Consider the following 24,531-nt stretch of genomic DNA (forward strand, 5'->3'; position numbering starts at 1 on the left):
ACCCTCTCTTTCTAAAATGATCTGCCGAAATTGTTGCAACCCCTATTACTAGCCTGTTCAAACTCTTTTGTATCGTCTGAGATTCCCAAAGATTCGGAATATCTATCCTACCCTGTCTTTCTAAGGTCTTCGAAAGCCAAGTTAACAAACAGATTACCGACCATTTCGAATCCCACCGTACCTTCTCCGCTATGCAATCTGGTTTCAGAGCTGGTCATGGGTGCACCTCAGCCACGCTCAAGGTCCTAAATGACATCATAACCGCCATCAATAACATTTATTACTGTGCAGTTGTATTCATCGACCTGGCTAAGGCTTTCGACTCTGTCAATCACCACATTCTTATTGGCAGACTCGACAGCCTTGGTTTCTCAAATGATTGCCTCACCTGGTTTAGCAACTACTTCTCTGATAGAGTTCAGTGTGTCAAATTGGAGGGCCTGATTCTCTGATCCACCTCTATGCAGACGACACCATTCTGTATACTTCTGGCTCATCTTTGGACACTGTTAACTAACCTCCAGACGAGCTTCAATGCCATTACAACTCTCCTTCCGTGGCCTCCAACTGCTCTTAAACGCAAGTAAAACTAAATGCATGCTATTCAATCGATCACTGCCCGCACCTGCTCACCCGTCCAGCATCACTACTCTGGACGGCTCTGACTTTGAATACGTGGACAACTACAAATACCTGGGTGTCTGGTTAGACTGTAAAGTCTCCTTCCAGACTCATATTAAGCATCTCCAATCCAAAATTAAATCTAGAATCGGCTTCCTATATCGCAACAAAGCATCCTTCACTCATGCTGCCAAACATACCCTCATAAAACTGACCATCCTGCCGATCCTCGACTTCGGCGATGTCATCTATAAAATAGCCTCCAACACTCTACTCAACAAACTGGATGCAGTCTATCACAGTGCCATTTGTCACCAAAGCCCCATACATTACCCACCATTGCGACCTGTATGCTCTCGTTGGTTGGCCCTCACTTCATACTCGTCGCCAAACCCACTGGCTACAGGTTATCTACAAGTCTCTGCTAGGTAAAGCCCCACCTTATATCAGCTCACTGGTCACCATAGCAGCACCCACTCGTAGCACGCGCTCCAGCAGGTATATCTCACTGGTCACCCCCAAAGCCAATTCCTCCTTCGGTCGTCTTTCCTTCCAGTTCTCTGCTGCCAATGACTGGAACGAATTGCAAAAATCACTGAAGCTGGAGACTCATATCTCCCTCACTAGCTTTAAGCACCAGCTGTCAGAGCAGCTCACAGATCACTGCACCTGAACATAGATGGGCTGTTTACAGATGGGCTATCTACCTACCTCATCCCCATACTGTATTTATTTATTTATTTATCTTGCTCCTTTGCACCCCAGTATCTCTACTTGCACATTCATCTTCTGCATATCTACCATTCCAGTGTTTAATTGCTATATTGTAATTACTTCGCCACCTTAGCCTATTTATTGCCTTAACTTACCTCATTTGCACTCACTGTATATAGACTTTGTTTTCTTTTGTTCTACTGTATTATTGACTATGTTTTGTTTATTCCATGTGTAACTCTGTTGTTGTATGTGTCGAATTGCTATGCTTTATCTTGGCCAGGTCGCAGTTGCAAATGAGAACTTGTTCTCAACTAGCCTACCTGGTTAAATAAAGGTGAAAAATAAAATCTGAAGAAATGTAATCTCCTATGTTTCTCAGAGTTGTGGCTGAATAAGGACATGGTAAATATAAATCTAGCTGGTTATTCTATACATGGCAGGACAGAACGGCTGCATCCAGGAAGCTCAGAAGAGTGGGGGTGTGTGTCTCTTCGTTAACAACAGCTGGTGCGCGATCTCCAATATTAAGTAAGTCTCGAGGTTCTGCTCACCTGTGTTAGAATACCTCATGATAAGCTGAAGACCACACCATCTACTAAGAGAGTTTTCATCTATATATTTGGTAGCTGTCTATTTACCACCATAAACCGATGCTGGCCACACTAAATAAGGCCATAAGCAAACAAAAAAATGCTCACCCAGAGGTGACTTTAATAAAGGAAAACTGAAACCTGTTTTACACCAGCATGTCACCTATGCAACTAGAGGTAAAAAAAAGAACTCTAGATCACCTATATTCCAAAGCTCTCCCTCACCCTCCCTTTGGCAAATCTGACCATAACTCTATCCTCCTGATTCCTGCTTACAAACAAAAAGTCAAACAGGAAGTACCAGTGACTTGCTCAATACGGAGGTGGTCCGATGAAGCGGATGCTAAGCTACAGGACTTTCACTAGCACAGACTGGAACATGTTCCGGGATTCAGCCGATGGCACTGAGGAGTTTACCACATCAGTCATCGGCTTCATTAAGAAGTGCATCAACGATGTTGTCCCTACAGTAACCGCACGTACATATCCCAACCAGAAGTCATGGATTACAGGCAACATCCACACTGAGCTAAAGGCTAGAGCTGCCACTTTCAATGAGCGGGACACTAATCCGGAGGCTTATAAGAAATCCCGCAACACCCTCCGATGAACCATCAAACAGGCAAAGCATCAATACAGGACTAAGATCGAATCCTACTACACCGGCAATGACGCTCGTTGGATGTGGCAGGGCTTGCAAACTATCACGGATTACAAAGGGAAATCCAGCCGCGAGCTTTCCAGCGACACGTCTTCCAGACTAGCTAAATACCTTCTATGCGTGCTTCGAGGCCAGCAACACTGAACCACGCGTGAGAGCACCAGCTGTTAAAGACGACTGTGATCACGCTCTCTGTAGCCGATGTGAGTAAAAACTTTAAAACAGGTTAACTACCAGGATGCATACTCCGAGCATGCGCTGACCAGCGGCAAACATCTTCACTGACATTTTCAACCTTTCCCTGACCCAGTCTATAATACCGACATGTTTCAAGCAGACCACCATAGTCCATGTGCCCAAGAACACCAAGGTAACCTGTAGCAATGAGATGTTAGAGACACTCCAATTCACATACCGCCCCAGCAGATCCAAAGATGAATCTCTATTGCAATCCACAATGCCCTTTCCCACCTGGAAAACAGGAACACCTATGTGAGGGTAGGCAACAACACATCCGCCAAGCTGACCCTCAACATGGGGCCCCTCAGGAATGCGTGCTTAGTCAACTCCTGTACTCCCTGTTCACCCACGACTGCGAGGCCACTCACGACTCCAATGCCTTCATTAAGATAGCAGACGACATGACGGTGGTAGGCGTTTTCACTGATGATGATGAGACAGAGTACAGGCATTTTGCTACACTCACAATAACTTCTGTTAACCATGTGTACATGACCAATACAATTTGATTTGATTTAGTCAGAGACCTGGCAGTGTGGTGCCAGGACAACAACCTCTCCCTCAACGTCAGCAAGACAAAAGGAGCCAATCATTGACTACAGGAAATGTAGCACCAAGCAAGCCCACATCCACGGGGCTGTTGTGGAACAGGTCAAGTGCTTCAAGTCCCTCGGTGTCTACATCAATAAGGAACTATCATGGTCCACACTAGGGCTGGGCGAAATGGCAAAAATCACATATCCCGAAATTGGTAATTTCATATCCCGATAACGATACATATCACAATGTAGCTCATTTTCTGTAAATTCAATGAAAAAATTGTTTATAAAATTACCACATGTAAAGGCCTAGTTCTTATTACATTTTCAATTATACAAAAAAATAAAGGTGGTCATTTGATTATTTCTCCTTTTATTTAGATCCTTTGTGCACATTTTCAATTAAGTATGTAACAAAATATAAAATATTAATGTATAAAATCTAAAGGTAAATAGAAAACACTTCAATGTTTCAAGGCCTAAAAAAATAATATAACTATAGTTTTTTTATATGAATATATTTACTCAGCAAAAAATAAACAGCCCTTTTTCCAAGACCCTGTCTTTCAAAGATAATTCGGTAAAATCCAAATTATTTCACAGATCTTCATTGTAAAAGGTTTAAACACTGTTTCCCATGCTTGTTCAATGAACCATAAACAATTAATGAACATGCACCTGTGGAACGGTCGTTTAGACACTAACAGCTTACAGACGGTAGGCAATTAAGGTCACAGTTATGGAAACTTAGGACACTAAAGAGGCCTTTCTACTGACTCTGAAAAACACCAAAAGAAAGTTGCCCAGGGTCCCTGCTCATCTGCGTGAACGTGCCTTAGGCATGCTGCTAAGAGGCATGAGGACTGCAGATGTGGCCAGGGCAATAAATTGCAATGTCCGTAATGTGAGACAGGATGGACAGCTGTTCGTTCTCGCAGTGGCAGACCACGTGTAACAACATCTGCACAGGATTGGTACATCTGAACATCACACCTGCAGGACAGGTACAGGATGGCAACAACAACTGCCTGAGTTACACCAGGAACGCTCAATCCCTCCATCAGTGCTCAGACTGTCCGCAATATGCTGAGAGAGGCTGGACTGAGGGCTTGTAGGCCTGTTGTCTGGTTAGGAACTGCCTTACATCACTGGCAACAACGTCGCCTATGGGCACAAACCCACCGTCGCTGGTCCAGACAGGACTGGCAAAAAGTGCTCTCCACTGACGAGTCGTGGTTTTGTCTCACCAGGGGTGATGGTCGGATTCGCATTTATCGTCGAAGGAATGAGCGTTACGTCGAGGCCTGTACTCTGGTGCGGGATCGATTTGGAGGTGGAGGGTCCGTCATGGTCTGGGGCGGTGTGTCACAGCATCATCGGACTGAGCTTGTCATTGCAGGCAATCTCAACTGCGTTAAAGGGAAGACATCCTCCTCCCTCATGTGGTACCCTTCCTGCAAGCTCATCCTGACATGACCATCCAGCATGACAATGCCACCAGCCATACTGCTCGTTCTGTGCGTGACTTCCTGCAAGACAGGAATGGCAGTGTTCTGCCATGGCCAGTGAATCTCAATCCCATTGAGCACGTCTGGGACCTGTTGGATTGGAGGGTGAGGGCTAGGGCCATTCCCCCCAGAAATGTCTGGGAACTTGCAGGTGCCTTGGTGGAAGAGTGGGGTAACATCTTACAGCAAGAACTGGAAAATCTGATGCAGTCCATGAGGAGGAGATGCACTGCAGTGCTTAATGCAGCTGGTGGCCACACCAGATACTGACTGTTACTTTTGACTCCCCCTTTGTTCAGGGACACATTCAATTTCTGTTAGTCACATGTCTGTGGAACTTGATCAGTTTATGTCTCAGTTGTTGAATCTTGTTATATTCATACAAATATTTACACATTAAGTTTACGAACCGGCTCAGAGTTCGCAACAAAAGGGAGACAACGTGGAGACAAGGAGTATCAAAAATATATATTTATTAGATACCATAACTAGCACAACCAAAAACAAGGTGTCTGCATGGAGAGAGTCTCGTGTGTAATAATTTTTGTATTTTTTTTGGAAGATTGACTTTGATCTTGTGAGTATTCATTGTACAGACTTTTGTATATACTCTGTACATACTTTTGGTCGCTCTTAATGCGGTGTTAGCTACCTTAGTGCTGCGGTGTTAGCTACCTTAGTGCTGCGGTGTTAGCTACCTTAGTGCTGCGGTGTTAGCTACCTTAGTGCTGCGGTGTTAGCTACCTTAGTGCTGCGGTGTTAGCTACCTTAGTGCTGCGGTGTTAGCTACCTTAGTGCTGCGGTGTTAGCTACCTTAGTGCTGCGGTGTTAGCTACCTTAGTGCTGCGGTGTTAGCTACCTTAGTGCTGCGGTGTTAGCTACCTTAGTGCTGCGGTGTTAGCTACCTTAGTGCTGTGAAGACTGTTTTTTTTGAAAGATTGATTTTGTTTGTTGATATTGTGGGGACTTATAGTAAATACTTTGTTCGCAATCCCCCCTGGGGTCGCTCTTTTAAGGGTGGGAGTGTTACGGATACAAGTGTGTATCCTGTATTTGTATTTCTTTTCTCTCCTTCTCCTCCTCACAGGTGACAATCATCACTCCCCAATCAGTCATCAACCAGTCCCCAATCAGAAGACACCTGCTCCCCTTTCCTCAACCTATCACAGCCCCTTTCCCTTGGTTTAAAAACCCAGTCAGTTGTTTTCTCCCCAGCTCATTATCTCGCAAGCTCATTCTCACTCTGAGATCAAGCTTTGTGTTCATTCTCACAATCTCTCTGTGTGTCCCTCTCTCTATCTCTGTATTGATCTCTTTTGTTTTTGCAACTGCAAGTCACATTTGTCCGGTAATCCTGTGAGTATTGTTTTGTTGTTTGACTGTTTGTTTGTTTGGTGGGAAAAGGGGGTACCAAGACAAGTCGCCCATGGGCATACATTACCCGTAGGAATACTGTGTCTAAGTACCCTAGTTAGAACTGGGCGGACCACCCTCTGTATTTTTGGTTAGTTAGCTAACTGTTCTTGAAATAGGCTAGTCTAGCTTAGGGGTGTTTTTGGCTTATTGTTTCTTTGCTTGGGTCCAGCTCAGCCCCTTTTCTCACACCCCTTTACCGTGTGTTTAAAATAAACCTTTTGAGTTTGACGGTAGATTTCAGTTGTCTGTGGTTTTTTTGGTTCTCACTGTTACTTGTCACGATTATAATTTGCATAATTTATGTTACGGGTCTCGTATCCATCCCCCCTAGACCGCTGGGCCAAAGGGATTCGTAACAGTGTATTTATTCCTTGTGTTATAAAATATTTTTTTTACCATCTCTTATCTCTGCATTGTTGTGAAGTAACCATTTCACTGTTAGTCTACAGCTGTTGTTTACGAAGCATGTGACAAATAAAATTTGATTCGAGGACACCGCCAGACACCGATCCTCATTGGAGGAGACCATCAGACACTGATTCTTATTGGCGGAGACCAGACACTGATTCCTAATGCAGGAGACCATCAAAGCACCGCCAAACTCCACTGTTTGTTTCAGGACAACAAAGAGGGAAAAAAAGAAATACTTACAAATCGGGATGAGTTGTCATTTCTCACAGTTTTAGCATTCCCGAAAGCTGAAAAGAAGAACACATATTGGTTAGATAGAGGGCATTCCAAATCAGTAGATAAATATTGATTGTATAACTTCAAATTAGGGAAAGTAATTAAGCAACCTCACCACTTTCTCTGCTAAATCATAAGCACTAACACTTTGCATACGGATGGTTTGATTGTTCAGTTTAGTATACCCATTTCTAGAAAGTGTCACACCAGCAAAAGCCAATCCTATCCTAGTCCTCATTTATCGGTCAATCATGCAACACTTCATTCAGTCCCATTATGTTATTGGTGGTCTTACTGCTCAACATAGTCTCGCTACATTTAAGTCAGTGGTTCAGTGTGTAAACTGTGCACTACGCATAACACACAATTACCAGAGACCATCAATTATAAGCCTGAAGTATTTTATAGTTAATAATGAATATTATATTCCATTTAGCAGACGCTTTTATCCAAAGCAATTAGTCATGCATGCATACATTTTAAGTATGGGTGGTCCCCAGAATCAAACCCACTATCCTGGTGTTGTAAGCACTGTGCTCAACCAACTGAGCTACGAGTCACGTTTCTTAAAACAATGACCATTTACCAAAAATAAATGTAAAAAACCTGAACAAAGCATACACTTGCATATTCAGCACACTATTTTAACTAGGCTGATATTTGTGAGAGCACCAACTACAGTAAAACTGCATTATTCGTGTTCTCTACTGCTCTCCAAAACCAGTCTAACCACATTTCACACTAAACAGCATTAATTTGTCATTCAACACACCACCATGTAAAAATCAGGTACCTTGGAAGCCTGGGGGATAGACTAGAGCCTTGTGTAGCAGGATATCTGCTTTGCCTCCCTCTCTCCCTCCCTCCCCCGTCACGGGTCATTACAGCCTGTAGCAGTTAAACTCTCACAGATGTGTTCTGGGCCTGGCTCTGTAGCGTAGCAGCTCAGTACTGGGCATCAGTAGCCTGGCTTCCTCCTTCATGGGCATTTCCTGTCTACAGATTCCAAATTAAAAACACTGCCGTCTTTGTGCCAGCACCCAAGTATGGAGAGGGTTTTTCCCTTCCTGATGTATTGGACTGGGGATCAGTGAATATTTGAAAGGAGATCGAGATATTCTAGAAAGTGTATCATAGTGTGTTGTAGTGAAGGGCAAGTCTTAAAGTGGGTGTGTCCCTCTGATGCCTTGGCCTTGCTGGCTCTGAACCTAAAGCATGGGAAAGAGAAAAAGGGTGGGGTTGATAAAATGGGTACGGTTAGGACACTCACCCTCCAGCACGGGATTTGACTGCAGCAGCTGCTCCTTCACCTTGTTCACCTCCTGGCCCTTCCCACACACCGCCGCCACATATGACATCACCAGCTTACTGGCCTCTGGATGTTCAGAGAGAGATAGACAGGGTACTTTTATCAAAAATCATTCTACATCTAGACATGGCTGAACTGAGGCACACCCCAAAATCCCCCTTACACCAGCCCTAACCAGTCTCTCCCTCCACACCCCAAAATCCCCCTTACATCATCCTCCAGAGGCCCTACAGGGATGGGGTCTGGGCCCCTCTCTGGAGAAGAAAACATGACTCACACGGTCCAGAACTACCACCACCCACCACCTTGTTAACTTACATGGTGTTCATTATAACATTGATTATTACAGCAATAATCACCATTAATAGTCCTGATCGCACTAGACACTGGGCACATTATATAGGAGAACTTGAGAGAACGTGTTGGTTCCTCGACCCAGCTCTTTAAAAATGGCCTGTATGTATGAATAATCGGTTTGGATAATCCTTGGTTTTTCCCAGAATCAATTCCCATGTCAAGATTTAGCCTTTAGCCTAGGCCAGCTTGTGATTCAAATCCATGGGATTTATACATTTATGTACATTGATATGATTAAGAAATGTTCCTGAATCATCCTCTGTCTGGTCTTGATATAAATCCTCATGATGAAGTTACATGGTTTGTAATATTAGTGTTATGAAGTCCAGTCATGGTTTGTAGTATTATTGTAAAGTTCTGTCCAGACTTCAGAACAGCCCTAGTCAATAAGATGACGGTGTCTAGCTGTGACCCAAAAACAGTTTGAGACCTGTCAATCAAATAGAGGAAGAGGATGTGGTGGACAACAGTGGTTCTCTCAGCCCACAAATTAACCTGGCTAGTGGCACTGGTGGATTACTGATACTAAGAATACAGATCTGATGAAGGAAGTAAGTATTGAGAGGAGAGCCAAAAAGCAGAGAAGAAAATCTTATTAAGAGGGCCTATATGACAACCCATATACTATTAAGAGAGAGAGGGTAGAGAGAGGAGCAGAGAATCAGCACAATAGTTGAATTAAAGGATCATAGAACCTAAAGCAAATCTAGAGGATCATATCAGTAAGAAACCTTAGTGACTAAGCCAAAAATCACTGATATCATGTTTGGTAATCTCAAAGGTTTCTGATCTGTAGCAGCAGTATTTAGAACCACCATGACCTTTGAAGACTCAATGCCAAAATAATAATATCATTCAGCCATATCTCTGGAATCAGAAGCTTGCATTGTCACCTGTATATTGTCCGATAACAGCTTTTGTCGTCACAGCTCTCCATTCAATGCTACTTCAAAGACTAGACCTAGTATAACTAAACATGTTGATACACTCCCTAGGTCAGAGGTATCCTCAGAGGTATCCTCTGATACGTAGATAGTGACCAATTGTGATTAATGCATCCACTTATTTACCATCTCACCCCATCAGATATTTCATACAAAGATAATGGTTACATGTTCCCCAAACGTGATGAAAGATTCAGGTGGCTTGAAAGGGAACTAGGCTACTTGTTATTTGGAGTATTGGCAGAGATTTTCTTTGAGGTAAGGGAGTTTAGATATGCAGAAGTATTACATGGCAGACCCTGTACGGTCAGAAATTAATCCCTTGGTGGTGCAGTCCTACAAGGCAGTACGATACATATAGATAAAGTATTTGGACAGCCCCTGGATTCGGCTATTTCAGCCACACCCATTGCTGACAGGTGTATAAAATCGAGCACACAGTCATGCAATCTCCATAGACAAAAATTGGCAGTAGAATGGCCTTACTGAAGAGCTGTGACCTTCAACAGGGCACCGTCATAGAATGCCCCCTTACAAACAAGTCAGTTCGTCAAAGTTTTGCACTACTAGAGTTGCCCCGATCAACTGTAAGTGCTGTTATTGTGAAGTGGAAACATCAAGGAGCAACATCGGCTCAGCCGCAAATTGGTAGGCCACACAAGCTCACAGAACAAGAGACTGCCAAGTGCTGAAGCGAGTAAAAATAATCTGTTCTCGGTTGCAACACTCATTATTGAGTTCCAAACTGCCTCTGGATGCAACGTCAGCACAAGAACTGTTCGTTGGGAGCTTCATGAAGCTGGTTTTCATGTCTGAGCAGCCGCACAAGCCTAAGATCCCAATGCCAAGCGTCGGCTGGAGTGGTGTAAGGCTTGCCGCCATTGGACTCTAGCAGTGGAAACACGTTCCCTGGAATGATGAATCACACTTCATCTGGAGGTCCAATGGATGAATCTGGGTTTGGCGGATGCCAGGAGAAAGCTACCTGCCCCAATGCATAGTGCCAACTGTAAAGTTTGGTGGATGAATACTTTTCTGGGGCTGTTTTTCATGGTTCGGGCTAAGCCCCTTAGTTCAAGTGAAAGGAAATCTTCATGCTACAGCATACAATGACATTCTAGACGATTCTGTGCTCCCAACTTTGAGGCAACAGTTAGTGGAAGGCCCTGTTTCAGCATGACAATGCCCCGTGCACAAAGCGAGGTCCATACAGAAATGGTTTGTCGAGATCAGTGTGGAAGAACTTGACTGGCCTGCACAGAGCCCTGACCTCAACTTCATCGAACACCTTTGAGATGAATTGGAACGCCGACTGCGAGCCAGGCCTAAACGCCCAACATCAGTGCCGACCTCACTAATGCTTGTGGCTTTATGGAAGCAAGTCCTCGCAGCAATGATCCAACATCTAGTGGAAAGCCTTCCCAGAAGAGTGCAGGCTGTTAATTCAGCAAAGGGGGCGACTAACTCCATATCAATGCCCATGATTTTGGAAGGAGATGTTTGATTAGCAGGTGTCCACATACTTTTGGTCATGTAGTGTACTATAAATCCTGTCGCGTAAAATGCCATAAGCAAAATACTATCATTCGATTTCTTCATAAGATGACTGCGTAATGAATTGGACTGAATACCCCAGTCGCCCCATACCGAAAACCCAGACCCATTTTCTTCAGCCACATCTACCCCCCTCCTGTCCTGCCTGTAAACCTACAAAAATGACGAGGTTACCCAAAATCCTAACATCTCATTGCCCTGGCTTGTCTGACGCCCTTCCTGCATTGGGACTTTAAAGCCATGAGTGTCTCGATCTGTCCTTGCCCACCCTGATAAAAGGAGGAAAAAAATACCTGAAAACAAATGGTGAGTGGTTGTAATATACACTGTCAGCAGATTGTATAAAGTTGCCACACTTAATTCGACTAAAAATTTGAGGGAGAAAAGGAGTTATAAAAATAGTGAACTCTGACCTCTGTCAACACTGTCATTGCTAAGGAGACCAATCAATGATGTTGAACAATGTAATACCACTTGACTAACATTAATGTTTTGCATAAAATAAATGAGGATGTCAACATTGCAGTGACAGATAGCCCAAAGCCTTATAATCAAAGCACCAGTTAATCACAATGGTTTCAGGGCTGTGGGATATCTGCTGACATTAACATAAATGTATTTCTGAGATGAAGGCCATGTGTAGGGACTTTCATCTGATCCAAGTGGAGAGTAAACTAGATTGACACCACCTTTGTAAATCACCCAGTAGCCCACTTCACCTGGCAGGGAAGTGTACTGTAGTTTGACTCCAGCCTCCAGGACTCCAGATGAATGGTGCCAGGCCAGCAGAAGGAAAGCCAGAATTCTAATAATACAACGGTTAGAACCTCTGAGAATTCTATTAATTCCACCACAAACCGATGCCACAAAGGGTCTTCTAACAGAAAAAAGATAATGGGTATGCAACTTTTAAAATACCAAGTCCTGGTTTATTGTGTTGGCAGATTTTCAAAGCCACCACCCAGTGTACTTCTGAATGAAAGTCCCTCCAACAGTCTTGTGTTATTAAAGTGGAAATGAGAAAGCGTTAGGTTAGAGGCAGAAAAGAAGGAAACTCAAAAGAGTAACAGCAGGGCAAAATGTTGTGAAGTTACAGTATGTTAAGTGAATGTTATGTGAAGTGATCCCATGTGGCTCAAGTTGGAAGAGCATGGCGCTTACAACGCCAAGGTTGTGGATTCCATTCATACAGGGGACGGGTATGGAACAAAAGTATGAAAACGTATGCACTCACAACTGTAAGTCGCTCTGGAAAAGTGTGTCTGCTAAATGACTAAAATGTAAATGTCAATTGGCTTATCATAGTTTTGGTAAAAGAGTAACATAAAACCACCAACAAAAGAGAATATGTAATTTTAACTGATGTCAGGAGAAGGACAAGGCGTGATAGTGATATCATCCCATATAAGGAGCAGGGAGACGCTTCCCTGTCAATTCAATATGGCCATCACCTGGAGAAAGAATTGCTCTGCTAAAGTACAGTATTTAACAACTAGCCAGTAAATACCATTCCATGTGTGATTTCTTACAGCTAATCTTTACCTACAGAACACTTTCCAAGATCAGAACACAAGTTTTAAAAAACACTGACAGCACACCATGACAAAATTAAAATAATAATCAAGAGCCGTCATGGTTTGTTCCTAGCGTTTCGTCTGACTTTAATTTTATTGTCAACGTTTGTTTCCATTAGTCAGCCCCTTTAGTCTTTACACTCAGTTGTTTTGCAATGCCTGCATGTACATTTGCACCTACTGTTTCAGGTACAAACATGACTTTGGCTTTCCCATAACAAATCCTTGCCCCAGCTCTGCTCTGGCAAAAGTTAAGTTTATCTAACTCTGATCTAAATCCAACATGTTGTTGTGGTTACTGCTGCCTGCCTGCCCTTATTATCCATTTGCCCTCAGCTACAAGTCTCAGTATGTTCTACAGACAGAACAGAATGTACTAGAACAATGCAAACAGAACACAGGCCTACAAGGTTAAGCTAGCAGTCAAGATCAGTAAACCCTTGTGTGGTACATTCAAAATAATCCACAATAGTGTTGTACAGTGCCTTCAGAAAGTATTCATACCCCTTGAAGTATGACACATTTTGCTGTTACAGTCAATTCAAAATGGATTAAATATCCCATAATGACAAAGTGATAACATGTTTTTAAAAATGAAACACAGAAATCAAATTTACATAAGTATTCACACCCCTAAGTCAATACATCTTAGAATCAACTTTGGACTTTCTGGTCGAGTCTAAGAGCTTCACACACCTTGATTGTAGAACAAATACTAACCATATAAAAAAATAGCAATGATTAACAACCCATTTGACAGAGCTTGAATATACACACACACACACACAGCTCAAAAAAAATAAAGGGAACTCTTAAACAACACAATGTAACTCCAAGTCAATCACACTTCTGTGAAATCAAACTGTCCACTTAGGAAGCAACACTGATTGACAAATTTCACATGCTGTTGTGCAAATGGAATAGACAACAGGTGGAAATTATAGGCAATTAGCAAGACACCCCCAATAAAGGAGTGGTTCTGCAGGTGGGGACCACAGACCACTTCTCAGTTCCTATGCTTCCTGGCTGATGTTTTGGTCACTTTTGAATGCTGGCGGTGCTTTCACTCTAGTGGTAGCATGAGACGGAGTCTACAACCCACACAAGTGGCTCAGGTAGTGCAGCTCATCCAGGATGACACATCAATGCGAGCTGTGGCAAGAAGGTTTGCTGTGTCTGTCAGCGTAGTGTCCAGAGCATGGAGGCGCTACCAGGAGACAGGCCAGTACATCAGGAGACGTGGAGGAGGCCGTAGGAGGGCAACAACCCAGCAGCAGGACAGCTACCTCCGCCTTTGTGCAAGGAGGAGCAGGAGAAGCACTGCCAGAGCCCTGCAAAATGACCTCCAGCAGGCCACAAATGTGCATGTGTCTGCTCAAACGGTCAGAAACAGACTCCATGAGGGTGGTATGAGGGCCCGACGTCCACAGGTGGGGGTTGTGCTTACAGCCCAACACCGTGCAGGACATTTGGCATTTGCCAGAGAACACCAAGATTGGCGCCCTGTGCTCTTCACAGATGAAAGCAGGTTCACACTGAGCACATGTGACAGACGTGACAGAGTCTGGAGACGCCGTAGAGAACGTTCTGCTGCCTGCAACACCCTCCAGCATGACCGGTTTGGTGGTGGGTCAGTCATCGTGTGGGGAGGCATTTCTTTGGGGGGCCGCACAGCCCTCCATGTGCTCTCCAGAGGTAGCCTGACTGCCATTAGGTACCGAGATGAGATCCTTAGACCCCTTGTGAGACCATATGCTGGTGCGGTTGGCCCTGGGTTCCTCCTAATGCAAGAAAATGCTAGACCTCATGTGGCTGGAGTGTGTCAGCAGTTCCTGCAAGAGGAAGGCATTGATGCTATGGACTGGCCCGCCCGTTCCCCAGACCTGAATCGAATTGAGCACATCTGGGACATCATGTCTCGCTCCATCCACCAACGCCACGTTGCACCACAGACTGTCCAGGAGTTGGCGGATGCTTTAGTCCAGGTCTGGGAGGAGATCCCTCAGGAGACCATCCACCACCTCATCAGGAGCATGCCCAGGCGTTGTAGGGAGGTCATACAGGCTCGTGGAGGCCACACACACTACTGAGCCTCATTTTGACTTGTTTTAAGGACATTACATCAAAGTTGGATCAGCCTGTAGTGTGGTTTTCCACTTTAATTTGGAGTGTGACTCCAAATCCAGACCTCCATGGGTTGATAAATTGGATTTCCATTGATTATTTGTGTGTGATTTTGTTGTCAGCACATTCAACTATGTAAAGAAAAAAGTATTTAATAAGATTATATCATTCATTCAGATTTAGGATGTGTTATTTTAGTGTTCCCTTTATTTTTTGGAGCAGTATATATATAAAAAACACTAATTAGGCCACTCACTGTCACCTTGGTAAGCAACTACAGTGTAGATTTGTATGTTAGGTTATTTTTCCTGCTGAAAGGGGATTTCATCTCCCAGTCTGGTGAAAAGCATACTAAAACCAGGTTTTCCTCTAGGATTTTGCCTGTGCTTAGCTCCATTCCATATATTTTTTTAAATCATTAACGATTACAAGCATACCCATGACATGATGCAGCCAACACTATGTTTGAAAATATGGAGAGTGGTACAGAGTAATGTGTTTTATATGATTTGCCCCAAACATAACACTATTCTAGACAAAAAGTAAATTGCTTTGCCACCTTACTTGCAGTATTACTTTAGTGCCTCATTGCAAACATGCATGTTCTGGAATATTTTTATTCTGCACAGGCTTCCTTTTCACTCTGTCATTTAGGTTAGTAATGTGGAGTAACTGCAATGCTGTTGATCCATCCTCAATTTTCTCTTATCACAGCCATTAACCTCTAACTGTTTACAAGGTAACATTGGCTTCATGGTGAAATCCCTGAGTGGTTTCCATCCTCTCCGGCAACTTTGTAGTGACTGGGTGTATTGATACAACAGCCAAAGTGTAATGAGTAACTTCACCATGCTCGAAGGGATATTCAATGTCTGCTTTTTTTTTTTTTTTTTTTACCCATCTACCAATGGGCACCCTTCTTTGCGAGGCATTTGAAAACCTCCCTGGTCTTTGCAACTTATTATCCGACTTATGCACAGTTTTACTCCTGAACTTATTTATGCTTGACATAACAAAGGGGTTGAATACTTATCGACTCAAGGCATTTCAGCTTTTCATTTCTAATTAATTTGTAAACATTTCGAAAAACATATTTGCACTGACATTATGGGGTATTGTGTGTAGGCCAGTGACAAGAAAAAACATTTCATCCCTTTTCAACTTAGGCTGTAACACAAGAAAAATGTAGAAAAATGTCAAGGTGTGAATACTTCCTGAAGGCACTGTAAATGTTGATGTATTGGTATTATGTTTTGTAAAAAAGTGTTACAATACAACTGATAAATTCATGTACTGCAATTAAAGGCGGAAGAACAAACATTTGACCATGGTTTGTGGTTCTGTGACTACACCCACAAACTTGAACTAATACAGTTAGTTAACTTTAACTAATTCCTCTCAAAATGAGCCCATAAAGGTGTGTTTGATGCAGGACTAGACTCACCGGTCTTTCCAGCGCCACTCTCTCCTGTGATGAGGATACACTGGTCTTTATCCTGGTCCCTCAGAGAACGGTAGGCCTCGTCTGCCAGGGCATAGCTGCAACACAACAAGGATATACACATTCACATTAATTCATAGTCCACAAACACATCACAGATGTCGGTCCATCATTTCCAGGCAACTTAAACAACACGTCCATTCCTATATTTTCTATCATCCAAGCTTGTTCTATTGTATACACCAACACCGACTCCACTAATTACAGGCTTGTTAAGTTTAATAGCTGAATCAAATGTATTAATGCTAGGGCAAAACTAAACTTTGTTCCCAAGACAATCGAGATAGCGTTGCTATCGAGGGAGGTAGGGATAACAAGGCAGACAGTGAACACACACACGTTTTTCTTTATTTTTACTATTTTCTTCATTGTTGAATAATAGTGAAGACATCAAAACTATGAAAAAAACACATGACAGCTTTGCACACTATTGGCATTCTCTCAACCAGCTTCATGAGGTAGTCAACTGGAATGCATTTAAATTAACAGGTGTGCCTTGTAAAAAGTTCATTTGTGGAATTAATTTCCTTCTTAATGCGTTTGAGCCAATCAGTTGTGTTGTGACAAGGTGGTATACATAAGATAGCCCTATTTGGTAAAATACCAAGTCCATATTACTGCAATAACAGCTCAAATAAGCAAAGAGAAACGACAGTCCATCATTACTTTAAGACATGAAGGTCCTTCAATCCAAGAAATATAAAAAACTTTGAACGTTACTTCAAGTGTAGTCGCAAAAACCATCAAGCACTATGAAACTGTCTCTCATGAGGACCGCCACAAGAAAGGATGACTCAGAGTTACCTTTAAAGAACTTATCCTCTGCAGTAGAGTTACCAGCCTCAGACTGCAGCCCAAATAAATGCTACAGAGTTCAAGTAACAGACATCAACACCAACTGTTCAGAGGAGACTGTGTTAAGCAGGCCTTCATGGTTGAATTGCTGCAAAGAAACCACTACTAAAGGCCACCAATAATAAGAAGAGACTTGCTTGGGCCAAAAAACACAAGCAATGGACATTCGACCGGTGGAAATCTGTCCTTCGGTTTGATGAGTACCAATGAGATTTTTGGTTCCAACCCCCGTGTCTTTGTGACACGCGGAATATGTGAACCGATGATCTCTGCATGTGTGGTTGCCACCGTGAAGCATGGAGGTGGTGTGATGGTGTTTTGCTGGTGACACTGTCAGTGATTTATTTAGAATTCAAGGCACACTTAACCAGCATCGCTACCACAGCATTCTGCAGCAATACACCATACCATCTGGTTTGCGCTCAGTGGGAGTATAATTTGTTTATCAAAAGGACAATAACCCAAAACCCACCTACAGGCTTTGTAAGGGCTACTTCACTAAGGAGAGGAGAGGGATGGAGTGCTGCATCAGATGACCTGGCCTCCAATCACCTGACCTCAACCCAATTGAGATGGTTTGGTATAAGTTGGACAGCAGCGTGAAGGAAAAGCAGCCAACAAGTGCTCAGCATATGTGGGAACTCCTTCAAGAAGAAGCATTCCCCATAAAGCTGGTTGAGAGAATGCCAAGAGTGTGCAAAGCTGTCAAAGGCAAAGGGTGGCTACTTTGAAGAATCAAAAATATATTTTGATTTGTTTAACACTTTTGTGGTTACTACATGATTCCATGTGTTGTTTCATAGTTGATGTATTCCTATTCTACAATGTAGAAAATATTTAAAAAAAGAATTAATGAGTAGATGTGTCCAAAATGGTACAGTATTTTTATTATTATTATCATCCATCTGCCCTGCTAGAGCTGCCCTGGTCAACTGTAAGTGCTGTTATTGTGAAGTGGAAACGTCTAGGAGCAACAACGGCTCAGCCATGAAGTGGTAGACCACACAAGCGCACAGAACGGGACCGCCGAGTGCTGAAGCGCGTAGTATGTAAAAATCGAGTGTCCTCGGTTGCAACACACACCACCGATTCCCAAACTACCACTGGAAGCAACTTCAGCACAAGAACTGTACGTCGGGAGCTTCATGAAACGGGTTTCAATGGCCGAGCAGGTGTCCACATACTATGTGGCATGTAGTGAACATAGTGAATATTTACATGACTGACAAACTGTGGGCCCGGCCACATGCTTACTGATCAATGACACGTTGCATCCCAGATCTAGCTTGCATCGCATCTGTGGAGAAATCCGATGTTTGGATATCATGGAGCATCATCATGTGGATGCATTAGCTCACTTCATTAGATGTATGGTATTGGCACTGTCGTATTGACCAGGTTGAATTTAGTCACTTTGTGCTGCTTAGTTAGCAGTGTCCTATTGATTAATGTATTTCCAGCAGGATCACCCAAACTAAACTCTGATTGAAAAACAAAGATCTTCTGTGAGTGAAATGTTGGATGCTTTCATCCGCAGTAAGTGGTATGTGTGGAAAATTGACAAGGAGCCAAGCAAGACATTTTGATTATCTTTGTTTAATGACAGCAATCTTATTAAGCAGACACAGTTTAGTGGAAATCAGTCACAAGCAAAGCTTCCATTGAGAGGCAATGAAACTTGAATGATCCATTTTGCATTTTGCATAAGCCTAAATGACATTATCCTCAATATCATAAAGGGGAAGCTGGTCTAAATGAATGGGGTATAATGAACCTCAGCCATTGTACAAACCTACCAGGACAGTGACAATGGGAAAGTGGGACAGTATAGCATACTCATTGGATTCCCCCTAACAATGATGGGATTGTCATTGACCTGCTCTGATGCAAGAGTGTGTGGTGGGGTGCGTGTGTGTGTGCGTGTGTAGGGGTGGCACAGTCTGGAAAGCAAGCAACACTATACAGATTTGATGACGGCTGACTGGGTGTTACGATGGTCTATACTTTGAAATTTTTGTCGCCACCCTATTTGGTGATACCAATGTAGGAGCTTCCCTATTGGTTGAGGCATAGTTCTTTACGGATCACACTTGTCACCTAAACAGTTATCTATTCTACAGTTCTGTTATAGTAGCAGTGTTCCAAACTCTCCCTAACCAGCCCACCAGACTCCAAATTTGCCTGGCAAGCCTGCAAGGTCCCCCAGCTCCCATTTTCCTCTCCGTCTGTACTTTTCTACATTCATTACTCAGGAATTTTCCAGAGCCACCACTAATAATAGCTCTGATTGTGGAGGAACTGTTGCATGTAGTTTCCCTTTTGCCAGCCCCCCACATCACCTTCATATACCAAGAAAATATCGCAATGGTTTCTTGTTAAAAGGCAAGGTAACTCTGACATGTCTCCCCTCCGCTATGGCAATGGACTAAACTGGAGGAGACTCAAGGTCAAAACTCATATGGTTAATGTCAAATGTGAATGTGTTATACTCCGCATCCATCCCTGGTCCCAATGGTTGACAGTAACAAAAACACAGGCTGTCAACGACATAGAATTTATAATTATGGTCTACAATATCCTTGAAATGTCACTAATGGTTACATTGACAGCCATATGAACCCAAACATACAGGCAAGTGCTAGAGGTAATTTTGCAGGAATGTAGTCATCAAAATGGGCTTTTTCCCAAGTGTATAATTTTAGTAGCACGTCCTGACCTCATTCCTCTCCTCACCACGCCCCCCCCCCCCCAAGGGGGATTGTGGGTATTCTCTAGTCTCAACGATGTGAGAAATGTTATTAACCAATTACATGACCATTAAGACCAGACTGTTTAAGCGTCAGTGGCACACAAGATCTTTCACACGCCACAATCAAAGCCCTTGACCCACAGCAGCGCAACATATTTTAGTCAGACAATAGGTTTACATTACAAACATTATCACATTACTTCACATTGTTGGCTTACAATGATTTAGACCTTGGAGATATATGAAAAACTAGAATCTATGAAATCGTATTTACGATCAGATTTATAACATATCCTATGTAACAGGGATCCTTGGGGAGAGCAACATAACTTGCATAATCACAAAAAGCTGAACCACTGCTGATGTGCTATGTGCACTGATTGACTTGACTGCTAGCTTAGCAGACAGCCGTGAGAAGGAGAGAGACAGATAAATGCACGCCAGGCCACAGTAAAAAGTTAACACTGCATCCTGCCTGTCTAGCTCATAGAGAACTGGGTTCCACACCATCAGTGTTCTGGGACAAGGCCCGGTCCAGGGACAGGCAGCCGCAACCCAACCCAACCCTAACCCAGCCAGCCTAAGCACTAGCCCAGTTTAGCCCAAATCCATCCCTACCCAGCCACTAGGTTCACGCCACTTACGGGAATCATGGGAGGGAAGTTAGGACATGGGACATTATGTCATTGTTGAAATGTGCAGGGCACCACGACCACAGCAGATGTCTGCGCTTTGTGAAAACAGCCTGGCCGCTCAACGTGAGCCAGACAAAAGACAAGCATCACACAATTACCCTGGCCTGAGAGGGGGGTTGGCTAGGGGTGGGGGGGCTAATCTAGCCTGAGAGGGGGGTGTTAGTGTGGTTGGGGGTTAGTAGAGGAGGGCTAGTAGGGAAGGAGCAGGGGTGGTGGGAGGGAGGTCCCCTGCTAGGAAATGTGCCAAATGATAAGCAGTCACACACAAACACAACGTGGCCACGAGCATTCACCCATTATGAAGTTGAACAGGTCAAATGAATATGAAAGGGCCAATCACAATATGAATAGACCTGCAAGCTGGTGCATGGGGAACTAGGAGGGTCCCAACAGAGACAAAGGAAAGCCAGTAAAACTCCCATCTCTCTATGTCTGTATGGCAAGGTAAGGAATGGGGCAACACAAAGACATGGTAGCAACTTGTTTGTTACTCTTGCTCTCCCAAAAGTCAAAGAATCTCAACACTCAAGGCTTAAGGGGCAAGACAGGGAAACCCAATCTGTCCTGGCTGTCCTCACCCAGCAATGTCCAGGCCACACCCTGAGACAAAAGGAGAAAAAAAAGAAAAGAAAAGAGGAAAAACTGAATTAAATCAGACCATCTGCTTGGCCACAGCATCGTGTAATCACCAAGACCATGAAAGAGAGAGAACGCCAAATTGATCCACCATATGCCAAATAGAAGTTGCCATTTATAGGCTACAGACCAGGGCTTCTTATATCAGTGTGGAAATTATGACAAGGCACCCAATGCACATGAAAGTGTAGCAGCAAACCAAAAGCCAGTAAGCCAAAGGCCCAAATGCACCCTGATCTGACTGGGGTCTCAGAGAGCGGGATAGGGAGACAGAGGTGGGGTAGTAGGGTGGAGTGATGCCTGGCACACCCTGATCACACACAGATCCACAGCAGGAGACCGCGGCTTTAATTTGTGCGTCCTCGTGGCAGCAGTGGGATGCAAAGCCAGACTGGCATGAGGCAAGCGGCAGAAAATAGCCATTCAGCCTTGCTACTCCAAACCCTGAGAACGAGGGAGGGAGGGGAGGGATCTGCAACCTGCTGCATCCGTCCTTTTCGGATGTCATTTGTCTCTCAACGCGGAGTCCAATTCTTCAGCAGAAATGATTCCTGGTTGGCATGAAGTCAGTGCTGAAACCATGGCCCACCCAGCTAAACAGGGAATGACAGGTCCTCCCTCAACCAACTGCAGATTTTCATTTTGATATTGAGACGCTAAAAACTGTTTAGGACTATATCTATATAGCTGTTTGCGCCGTGTTCACTGTTCCACTCTCAATGGAAGCTCTCTAATATCTGAGTATTTAGACAGTATTTCATGTACTTAAAGTAAAGTTTTCCAGCAGCTCCTTTTTGACAGCTAGCCAAGGTTGTAAGGAAGTTCTGACATACAATAGCCTCTCATCCAGCCCAGCGCGTGGCTCTCCAGCAAGAGACAGGTTGCTGGTTCCAGGATATCCGTGTCTTATACTGATTGAGCCACAGAGGAAGCTAACCTTTCCGGCTGTAGCCACAGGTCTAGGTGTCATTAATGTGACCACTGTGGCAGCCTCAGCCATGAATCAAACAATGGGGCCAGTCACAACCGGCTACTGAAATTCAGAATAGCCTACCAAAAACAAAATGCAGGTGCTGTCAGCAAGGGCTACTACCAGGAAGGAGGTGTGAGCCAGCTAAGGCCAGGGTCTTTGTTCAGTTCAGACACTTGGGCCATGTGAGTATCTGACACTGTGGCTGCTACATACATTTGACAGTCATTTATCCAGAGCAGCAGCAGAATAATTGTACTTATGCAGCAGGAGGATGTCATCACAGGACCGTTTGTGTGTGTCCATGTGTGTGTCCGAGTCCTTGTGTGTAATTTTTTTTTATTTACAAGTGTATTTTTATATAACCCTTTTCACCAAGTGCTTTATGGGATTACTAGAACCCATCTCATCCATCTACAGCCAGGATAGAAGGCCTGTATTCACATTAGGCCTGACCCCAAATAGTCGACTGGTTTATTGTTTGGCTGTTGGTCAACCAAGATTATTTAGTCGAGCAGTAGCAAATGCATACATACCTTAATTATATTTTTTAATGGCACAAGAGACACCTGTATGATTTGCACCCATTTCAGTGAACTAATCTATTGCGCAAGCCGGGTGGATGATAGAGTCCAAGAAGAAAGGGAGAAGGGGAGTGTGGCTAAAATAAACATCTCTCCAGAATGTGTTCTCTCCCACCAATTTGTGCACATTCACTGTTTCATAACTTAAATTGTGTGAATTTTTTGCCTTGATTGTTCGTGTATATCAATTCCCGATTACATACAGCTGAAGTCGTAAGTTTACATACAATTAGGTTGGAGTCATTAAAACTTGTTTATCAACCGCTCCACAAATTTCTTGTTAACAAACTATAGTTTTGGCAAGTCGGTAAGGACATCTACTTTAAGCATGACAAGTAATTTTTCATAGACTATCTCACATATAATTCACTGCATCACAATTCTAGCGGGTTAGAGGTTTACATACACTAAGTTGACTGTGCCTTTAAACAGCTTGGAAAATTACAGAAAATATAATGGCTTTAGAAGCTTCTGATAGGCTAATTGACATCATTTGAGTCAATTGGAGGTGGACCTGCAGATGTATTTCAAGGCCTTCCTTTAAACTCAGTGCCCCTTTGCTTGACATCATGAGAAAATCAAAAGAAATCAGCCAAGACCTCAGAATTTTTTTTGTAGACCTCCATAAGTCTGGTTCATCGTTGGGAGCCATTTCCATCATGTTGTGGGGGTGCTTTGCTGCAGGAGGGACTGGTGCACTACACGAAATAGATGGCATCATGACGAAGTAAAATTATTGAAGCAACATCTCAAGACATTAGTCAGGAAGTTAAAGATTGGAAGTATGTTTGGGGTCATTGTCCATTTGGAAGACCCATTTGCGACCAAAGTTGTGGAAAATGGCTTAAGGACAACAAAGTCAAGGTATTGGAGTGGCCATCACAAACCCCTGACCTCAAACCTATTGAAAATTTGTGGGCAGAACTGAAAAAGTGTGTGCGAGCAAGGAGGCCAACAGGCCTGACTCAGTTACACCAGCTCTGTCAGGAGGAATGGGCCAACATTCACCCAACTTATTGTGGGAAGCTTGTGGAAGGCTACCCAAAAACATTTGACCCAAGTTAAACAATTTAAAGGCAATGCTACCAAATACTAATTGAGTGTACGTAAACTTCTGACCCACTGGGAATGTGATGAGAAATAAAAGCTGAAATATACTGCTCAAAAAAATAAAGGGAACACTTAAACAACACATCCTAGATCTGAATGAAAGAAATAATCTTAAATACTTTTTTGTTTACATAGTTGAATGTGCTGACAACAAAATCAAAGATAATCAATGGAAATCCAATTTATCAACACATGGAGGTCTGGATTTGGAGTCACACTAGTGGAAAACCACACTACAGGCTGATCCAACTTTGATGTAATGTCCTTAAAACAAGTCAAAATGAGGCTCAGTTGTGTGTGTAGCCTCCACGTGCCTGTATGACCTCCCTACAACACCTGGGCATGCTCCCGATGAGGTGGTGGATGGTCTCCTGAGGGACCTCCTCCTAGACCTGGACTAAAGCATCCGCAAACTCCTGGACAGTCTGTGGTGCAACGTGGCATTGGTGGATGGAGCGAGACATGGTGTCCCAGATGTGCTCAATTGGATTCAGGTCTGGGGAACGGGCGGGCCAGTCCATAGCATCAATGTCTTCCTCTTGCAGGAACTGCTGACACACTCCAGCCACATGAGGTCTAGCATTGTCTTG

At 43.5% G+C, this 24,531-nt stretch overlaps 1 protein-coding gene across 4 annotated transcripts in view; it reads right to left on the reverse strand.

The window, feature by feature from the left end:
- Positions 1–24,531, reverse strand: part of LOC115155628 (unconventional myosin-Ib) — a 153,733-nt gene that overhangs the window by 48,614 nt on the left and 80,588 nt on the right. For all 4 annotated transcript variants that reach the window (XM_029702431.1, XM_029702430.1, XM_029702433.1 and 1 more), the window contains exons 4-6: positions 16,286–16,380; positions 8,250–8,354; positions 6,944–6,990 (exon numbers count right to left, since the gene is read on the reverse strand). In XM_029702431.1, the coding sequence (XP_029558291.1) occupies positions 6,944–6,990; positions 8,250–8,354; positions 16,286–16,380 (247 nt within the window). The remainder of the gene's footprint in view (positions 1–6,943; positions 6,991–8,249; positions 8,355–16,285; positions 16,381–24,531) is intronic.

Source organism: Salmo trutta, chromosome 20 (genome assembly GCF_901001165.1).
Source record: "Salmo trutta chromosome 20, fSalTru1.1, whole genome shotgun sequence".
NCBI lineage: Eukaryota > Metazoa > Chordata > Actinopteri > Salmoniformes > Salmonidae > Salmo > Salmo trutta.